The sequence below is a fragment of the Nematolebias whitei genome, chromosome 13, assembly GCF_014905685.2.
Source record: "Nematolebias whitei isolate Nwh7 chromosome 13, NemWhi1, whole genome shotgun sequence".
Lineage (NCBI taxonomy): Eukaryota > Metazoa > Chordata > Actinopteri > Cyprinodontiformes > Rivulidae > Nematolebias > Nematolebias whitei.
The window spans coordinates 29826297-29835309 of record NC_056510.1 but is presented as its reverse complement, the minus strand read 5'-3'; the positions used below and the strand labels follow the sequence as shown (position 1 = coordinate 29835309).

General features: G+C 42.1%; 1 protein-coding gene across 1 annotated transcript; it reads left to right on the top strand.

Moving 5' to 3' along the window:
- The first annotated feature begins 1456 nt into the window (after window positions 1–1456).
- Window positions 1457–8724, top strand: klf5b (Kruppel-like factor 5b). The gene is made up of 4 exons (XM_037686592.1): window positions 1457–1756; window positions 3513–4365; window positions 8067–8126; window positions 8487–8724. Exons 1-4 carry the CDS (start codon window positions 1580–1582, stop codon window positions 8663–8665), a joined length of 1269 nt encoding a protein of 422 aa, XP_037542520.1. The 5' UTR covers window positions 1457–1579; the 3' UTR covers window positions 8666–8724.
- Window positions 8725–9013: the final 289 nt, after the last annotated feature.

The following is a 9013-nucleotide window of genomic DNA, read 5'->3' as shown; positions in this document are numbered from 1 at the left end:
GTGTTTACTGAGTTTAATTAGTTGTGGCAACCATTTTGAACTGGCCAACTGGGAAAATCAGCACTTTGGTTTATGGGGGTTCCCGAACATTTCCATGCCATGGTCTCCAAAACAGCTTTAGCAAGCACAAACAATGTTACAAAATATGGAAAGAAACATCAACTTTTAGAATGTTTTAAAATGTATTCACTATATTCAATTAATTATCACAGCTGCTGAGCATAAAAATTTTATTAACTAACACGTTTTAAACGCTGTGTTATATTCCCACTGGAAAAAACAACAACTTTTCAACAAACTGTTGACCAGAAGAACAAAACAAACAAACAAACAAACAAAATACCTCTCTCTCAAGTGTGTTTATCTATAAAATGACAGATACAGATTGCCCTAGTGGGCGTTTTTTAAATTATTATTATTATTTATTTATTTATTATTTTTTTGCTTTGTTTTAATCTTCTTCTCTCCAGCTTTGTGGAGCTCCCTTGGTGGCCCGGGCCACGGCCGCCACTTTGAAAAACACTGGTTTATGATTTTTTTTATATATATTTTTTCAACAGGCAGGGATTACTCCATTTTTGGCATGACTGCCTCAGAGGAGTGTTGGGGGAGAGGGCGGGCCCCAGAAACCATCTTATCACCAGCAAATTAGGTTGTTTTTTTTTCATTGTTGTTGTTTTTTGTTTTTTCCCACTATGGGAGTGTGCTATTTCTGTGCCTCCAGTTTGTTTGCTTCTCAGACTGAAGAAGTCTTTTGGATGAAGGATGAAACATCTCAGCAAAAAAAAAAAAAAAAAAGAAACCGTCCAGATGACCTGACTGAATAGTTGGATTTGTAACCTGGATTATTGAGCATGGACTGTTGGTGTTACTCCAACATTTAATGCCGACGTTTCAAACAAAGATCTTATGTGATCAGTTAGCACTCAGTTCTTAATGGACATGACTCTCAGCTACTACCACACCAGATTTTTCTGTAAACATGACGGAGCTGTAACCCTTTTTGTGTCTGTGAAAGTCAGTTCTCTGTGGAAACAACTCTGAATTTGATTGTTTGTAAAATAGGTGGACACAGATTTTTTTCTTTTTCTGGGAGCTTCATTAAAATTCATCCACTGGTTAGTGAGATGTTCAAACAGAAAAACAGACCGAGACACAGACCCTTACACGCCCACCTGTCATAGCAAGCAGTAAATCATATTTTGCTTATATCTCTTGAAAAAGCCTCAATTTGGAGAAACAGTTTAATTCTGAGCTATCTACAACAGGTAAGATATTGTTTCCCCTCAACATTTACTCGAACCCCCACTTTTAAATGGGCGGAGCATCCCTTCAAAGTGTGTTCAGTAATCATAAGTGGTTCACTTGGTCTCAGCCAGCAGTGTGTTTCTGACAGGAGGTGTCCCTGGCTGTTGCGGTGCGCCCCGCCCTGCGCTCGCGCGCATATCACGTACATGCGTAATTCGACAAGAGCAGAGCGGAGTCAGCGCATGACAGCTGCTCGAGCGAACAGGTTGTTTCCAACCATCGTCGCCACTTATTTGCTGAATTTGTGCTGAGGGTTCAGGGCTGGTGTCTGATGGCCGCTGCTCTGAGGAATACTAATGACTGGGCTGCAGCGGGGCAGCGCGCGCAGTCTCTGCACGCCACACCTCTGGCAGCAGACGGTCGGAGAGGTGAGGATCACGGACAAGTGCTTTGTGACGGGAGGAGGGATGCCACCCCGGGAAGCCCACCCGTTCATGGGTATGATCTGGTAGGTGAATCTGCACCAGTCGCACAGGATTATACTCGTGTTGACTTCAGATTATCTAATGAAAGCGATCCTGATGGGATTCCTGCAGCTCTGAATGTCTCCACTGAGGCTGTCATTCAGGGTGAGCTGCCATGTCCTGAAACTTGTTGGGCTACACAGAAACTGGATGTTCTCGTTTCAGCAATGTGTTTCCAAACAGCTAAAGGCTGGAGCTGCTCAAAGGAGGGAGCGGGAGGTGCAGGCCATAAATCCAGTTTCATTCTGAGGCCTGCTTTGTACAGTTTGCAAAGTTTGAGAGATTTTTGCACAGCCATGAGAAAAATAAAAATATTCTGTTTTCTAATATTATTTGAGTCTAACCTGAACTGTGGAATTTGCTCCGTGATTCAGCAGTTTATAAAACCAACATGACTTTTCCAGTTGCTCGCTTTCTTTGAGGGGAATTTTTTTTTCCCACTTTTTTATTCCAACGTTGCTTCAGTTCGTCGGCTTCAAAACATTTGCAGACTTTATTTCTGCATAATTCTGTTAAGATCCCAACACAAAGTTTAACTGAGGACTGGACTTCAACTGGACCATTGAAACACATTGATTCTTTTTCTTTTTTCACCTTTCTGTTGTAAATGTGCTGCTGTGTTTGTGATCATTGTCCAGGTTTCTTGATCCATGATGATCCCAGCCTCAGCTGTCAGACACACGGACTCACATTTGACTCTAGAAAGTTTTGGCCTACAGAGAAAATTGATTGTAAGGTGACCATGTCTTGTGGCTGAAAACAACCATCATACTTTCACCACCATGCTTGACTCTTGGTGTTTATGCTCCTATGTGCTCAGTTTTCTACAAAGATTGCATTGCATTATGGGTAAACATATCTTGCTTGATCTCATCTGTTAAAAAAATGTTACAGAAGTTGTGTGGTTCATCCAGATGCTGTGCTGCCAGAGAAGAGTTTTTTTTTTTTTTTTTGCTGTAACTCTTCCAAACAAGCCATACTTGTTAATTAACTTTACTAGGTCTGTAAAGTATGAGATAAGATTTTTTTGTGTGTGTGTGTGTGTGGATTTTGCGATATTTCTGAGCATTGCATGATCTGTTTTTGTGGTGCATTTCCTGGAATGTCCACATCTGGGAAGATTGGCTTCAATTGTTTTCCTCTTGTGAGTAATCATCTCACCGATGGACTCCAGATTGTTTGAAAATGACCTTTAAGTCTGCAGGTTGATGGGAACAACAGTGGCCTCTCTAAGGTCATTGCTGATCTCTTTTTGTCTTGACATTGTGTTAACACAAACCTGTTGACTCCAAACTAACAAATGGCCCAAACTACTGATTTTATAGAGGTGATCATTCCAAACGTGATCAGTTAAGTAAGTGCACCACCTGACGGCAACTTCTGCTCCTCAGTCCTACAGAAGCAGCACGAGTGGATGTAATTTTTCACTCACATATTTTCCATATTGGCACATTTTTTGTTAAATTAGTAAGATGGTGGATTCTGTTTCTGTTCACACGAGGTTAAATTTAAATATCGTTGAGCCTGGTAAAGACCAGATCATGTTTCATTATATTTGGATATGTAAAACTCTAGAAATGAAAGCAGGTTGGCTTCCAGCCAGAGATCTCGCTCAACCTTTGAGAGCAGTTTTCTAAATCACGTGATTTCAAGTCTAATGTGAGTCGTCATAAATCATTTGCCTCCCTCTTGAGTGATTAAGTCCGACCTGATAATTTCTCCTTTGCTCCTCTCTCCCAGGGTAAATCAGAGATGGATGGCCTCTTGTGTCCGCACCCACAGGATGTTGTAAATTCCAAACTGCTGTGCAGGGATGGCAGGCTCATGCTGGAGCCACCTTTCACTGAACACCTTGCCTCCCCTTACAGTGTCAACATGAGTTTGTTTCTTCCTGATGTCATGCACTTACACCCCGACCTCTGCAGGACTGTGGCACCGATCAAAACAGAGGCATTGCGCACCCTGATGCCCCCCACCTGCCAAGGAAACGAAGTACCAGCAGCTCTTTCAGAATACTCAGGTGTTTTCAAAGCAGAAGACAATCCTAGTGGCGGCTTTTCCATCAAAACAGAAGCTCCTGATCTTCAGGAAGTTTCCATGTTTCATCTTCTGAACACTGACTTGGAGAAGTTTGCTTGTGGATTGGAGGTGAACCACGACCCCATGATCCCATTAAGTCTTCCAAATGAAAATGTTTGTGCAGGCCATGAGTTTGGAGCATCTTATTGGCCGCCCTCTCCACCAAACTCCGAGCCTCCAAGTCCAGACAGGAGCAAGGAGCTCCTTCACAACCTCCCCCCACCTCCCTCCTATGGAGCCAGTATTGCCTCCAAGTTAACTTTTCAAACTCCTAGATCCATTAATCCTGGACAGACTTCCAGCTTGCCTCTGATTCAAGATCAAAATTACGCCGCTAGATTAATTCAAAATCCAGAGGCAATAATGGTCCAGCATTCAAACTTGGGATCTGTTCAGACAACACCAGGTGTTGATCCACTGTCCCCGGTGTTGGCACATTCATCTCCAGCCATGTACAATCGGAGGAATAATCCTGATCTAGAAAAGAGGAGGATTCACCACTGCAATGTCTCAGGTGAGAAGTTTCATTTCAGTTCAGTTTATTTATATAATGCCAAGTCCCAAGAGAAGTACAAAAACTTTCATATACATTAAAAAATAAGCCAATTAGTAAAAGTTCTCTGTCTAAGGACGCCAGCAAATTGAGATGAATTTTAACTTTGTCGCAGTCTCCCATCCTGAGCAAGCACAAAGACAACAGTAGACAGGAAAAACTCCAGTTTAACAGGAAGAAGCCTCCAGCAGAACCAGGCTCAGGACGAGCGGTCATCTGTTTCGACCGGCTGGGGTTGAACGGACAGGAAGGAGAAACGAGCAAACATAGTATTACAGGTCCAGATGTGTCCCCTGTTGGAAGACACACACATAAAAAAATGTTAAAGTAAAGACAGCAGCAGAGTGAGGAAATGTGGTCAGTTTGTCCTTTAGCATTTAAAGCATAAAAAATCTTAAAGCAGCATAATTAAGAGATAGTTCAGGAAACCCAAGTTAACCTTAACTATAGGATTTATCAAAACAGAAAGTCTTAAGTCCAGTCTTAAAACTGGACAATGTGTCAGTTTCACGGACAGAAACTGGAAGTTGGTTCCACAAGAGAGGAGCCTGATAATGAAATATCTTCCTCCTATTCTACTTTTGGAAACTATAGGAACCACAAGTAAGCCTGCAGTCTGAGAGTGAAGCACTCTTTTAGGAAAGTATGGTTACAATAAGATTTGTAATGAAAGATGGAGCTAGGTTGTTGAGAGCTTTGTAGGTTAGAAGTAAGATTTGGATATTGATTCTAAATTTGACAGAAGGCCAATGGAAAGAAGCTAAAACTGGAGAGATATGATCCCTCCCACTAACCCCAGTTGACTCTGGCAGCAGCACTTTGGATTAACTAAAGACTTTTTAAAGAAGTTTTTGGACACCCAGATAATAAACCATTTTGATAGTTATACTGTGGTGATAGTAAAGCTAAAATGTTCCTTTTCTATGTCATAACTTGCAAAATATATGTGATTTTTTTTTTTTTTACATTTTCCTATTTTATTTTTGTCTCACCAGTTGTAAATAGCATTTTGAACAACCTCAGTTTGGAAAAATATGATTTTAATTGCAACTAGTTTATGTTAACAGCTATTCTGAGCATGGGCTATGCCTAATGTCTAGCCATCTTAAATAACTTAAGCCTAAAAAAATCCACAGCCGTTCATTAGAAATCTGTTATTATAAACCTTTACACTGTCCATTTTGAATTGCTAATGTATTTCTATAGAATCCACTCTTGTTTATTGGTAACACAAATGGCAGCACCAAGAAATATCTCCAGTATAGCCAGGGGCGCCTCCAGTTGGTAACTCGGGATATTGTTGCCAGAATAATGATGCAAAATGAATTTGAAGGCAGTGTAAAGCTTTACAAATATTATTTGCAGGAAACATATGGTAACTGGACTTTCCATTTAAAGCATCTTTCTATCCAACCATGATATTCAAAGCACTTTACAATACAATCTGTGTCATCATTTACACTTGACTACACTTCTACAAAGCTAATCTGTATAAATCATTCTATAGAGTCTAATCAGTGGATAGTTCACATTCATTCACAGAAGAGACACACATCAGAGGCAAGAGCCCAGGGAAATTGGACATGTGACTGCATACTGATGGAATCGAACTAACAACTCTCTCATTGGAGGACGACTCTAACCACTCAGCCCTCTAAGAACCACAGAGACTGAAGTTGGTTTCCAACAGAAACGGTCCACTGTAGCCTTGGTACTGCTAATTAGCAAATAGCTCATCAATATGTTCAGAATTAAACATTTTCAAATTGAGACCGTTTAACAAACTACAGTAGTCCCTCGTTTATTGTGGGGGTTATGCCCCCAGTATACTGCCGCGTTTATCCATATGCAGAGGCACGCACGTACGTACGCAGAAGTACGCACGTACGTACGCAGAGGTACGAGCGTAACCCCCAGGGCATGTCCGTGCAAAGCTCATATTTTTACGACCGCATACGCGTACGCGGTGTCGCACAATAAACTGCCCAGCGACGGACTGTTTTGTATGCGACACCAATGTATTAAATTCCTCTTCTTCATCCCTGATCTGGCCTTTTCTTTTGTTTTTTTGCCAAGAGGCAGTGATCTCTTCCTCCTCCATTGATGCCATGACTGAAATGGTGAGAAATGAAGGAATTTGTCACGAGCGAATTAAACTCAGGTCCAGCATGGCTGTGGGAGGGTCTGAAGATTTCCTGGTGGGCTGGTCTGATGTGTGGGCTGTAGAGCCAACGCTCCCTGTTTTTTTTTTTTTTTTTTTTTGATCTTTTTATTAACAACATATAAACACAGAACACCGATGCGATGGAGGCTGCCAGCGCTCGCTTTTTTTTCTTTTTTCCGACTTGTCAATCAATCCAGTAGGCATGTCAGCAAATGACCAATTGGCGACCTCAATTTGTCCCGAAGGTAAACGCCCCTTGTCTGTGAAGCTGCTCTGCAGTTGCTCAGGGTGTACGCTGGAGTAACATGTCTGAACCCTCTGCGTACAGTACACGCGTACGTACGCGTGAACGGACGTATGCGGCAGTATACTGGAGCCTTTAGGTTCCAGCAACCCCCCACCCCCACACAATAAGTGGAAATCCACAAAGTAGTGATGTTATATTTATTTTAGTATGTATTTTAAGGCTTTAGAAACCCTTCCCACACCCTTGCAATGTTCTAAACTCTTAAACCTACATAATTTTCACAACATACAGTATTGTATATGTAGCTAGTAATTTTTACTCACCAGACTCTGCAGAACAGGAGAGCCAGACCAGAACAAGACCCACCGAGTTGGACCAGAACAGAGTCATGTTAACAACATACTTATATGTACAGTTACAGTAGCTTATAAATTTTACTTACTAGCGTGTTCCCGCTTTGAGGTCCACGTGGGCGGGCTATCAGCTCTCAAGATTCACAGATGGGTCTGGAGGTCTGGTTCGGCTCTGGTTCTGGTCCGATATGGCGGGTTCTGTGCGGCTTCCCTGCATCCGCTGGGCGTCAAAGTCACTGTTATAAGCGGCGGTGCATCCCTGCTTGGAAGTCCTCTAGGATCTCTCAGGTTCACCGCTGAGTCTGGGGGTCCGGTTCTGGTTCCGTTCAGTGCAGCCCTGAGTGGCGAAGCGCATTGGGGGCGGTGGGGGCAGACTTTTGGTTGGCTGGTGTGGACTGGAAGTGGTCGATTGGGTCCAAGTCTGGACGATAAAAGTCCCGATGGGTTCCAGATGGAGCCCCGGACATACGGCAGCACGCATACCCGCATATTTCAGCAGAAGGAAACTGGGCTTCTGGGCAGGGCCTTGTTTGCTTCTGGGAAATGTGGTCATTATGAGTGGGAATCCAGTGTAGCCTTATTGAGAGAAAACTACAAAATGGCAGCGCCTGTCCGAATTTTATTTTATTTTTTTTTACTTTTTACTGTACAGTACCCAGTACTGTCCCAATCATGTGAGTAATATTAAAGTTGATAATCATGTGACCTGTACAGTTTTTTTATGTTAAGGTACGTTGACAAACCGCGACATAGCGAGTCTGCGAAAGTTGAACCGTGAAGTAGCGAGGGCCTACTGTATCTACAATGGGTGCATTACTAAATGTTTGTAATGTTTTCACAAAACCAAACTTCATAAGATATGAATGACTCTTTAACAAGTTGTCTCTTTATTTTTCAGGGTGTATAAAAGTCTATACAAAGTCATCTCATTTAAAAGCCCACATACGGACTCACACAGGTAATCTCCTTTATTGTTGTACATCTTATTTGGGGGTGAAAGTGGGGATGTTGCCAGGCAGAGTTGAAGTAAAGTTGGCTTGCAGATACGTTCTGTTTGGCCCTCATCTCACTGCTGTCAAATCACATAAACCCTGCAGCTCTGAGTAAAGGGGGGTGAGGGGAAAACGTGTAGACAAGCAGTGATTTATAGCTCACAGACGAGGCGTGGTGTCAGTTTGTTCGCCTTTAACACTTGTTTATCAGAGTACGAAGAAACAATTTCATGAACATCATACACCTGAGGGGAAGAGTTGTTTCCTAAAATATTGTTTATTTTGGCTTTGCTTAAGAACATTTTATTAATTTTTGTCTCCTGAAGGTGAGAAGCCCTACCGGTGCTCCTGGGAAGGCTGTGATTGGTGCTTTGCTCGTTCTGATGAGCTGACGCGCCATTTCAGGAAACACACCGGGGCAAAGCCTTTCCAGTGCGGCGTGTGCAGCCGTTGTTTCTCCCGCTCAGATCACCTGGCCCTCCACATGAAGAGACACCAGAGCTAGGGCATCTTCAAAAAGAACATCCTGTTTGCTTTAGGGTTTGACATATCACATGAAAAAAAGGGAAAAGACTTCTTTACTCTCAAAATGAGACCCACTCAGGAGTGCTGGCTCACCATGAATTTTATTTTCTTTATTGTGTAAAGATTCAATATTACTGTTGCCTTTATTTATGTCTCACCACAGTGGGATGTATTGTTCTAAACTAATTAACCAAATGTGTAATTAATTATTTTTTAAGGCTTTATTTTGATATTTTTATGTATAAGAATGTACATTTTACAGTATATTCATGCTTTTATTGGGCTGGTTATTTTGGCAAGATGGCATTTACTTGGCATACTTAAACAT

Excerpts from the sequence above, each read along its gene's own strand:
- klf5b (XM_037686592.1), top strand. The coding sequence starts at position 1,580 with ATGGCCGCTGCTCTGAGGAATACTAATGACTGGGCTGCAGCGGGGCAG. Across the intron at positions 1,757-3,512 it reads CCGTTCATGGGTATGATCTG|GGTAAATCAGAGATGGATGG; the intron begins GTAGGTGAATCT and ends CCTCTCTCCCAG. Across the intron at positions 8,127-8,486 it reads CCACATACGGACTCACACAG|GTGAGAAGCCCTACCGGTGC; the intron begins GTAATCTCCTTT and ends TGTCTCCTGAAG.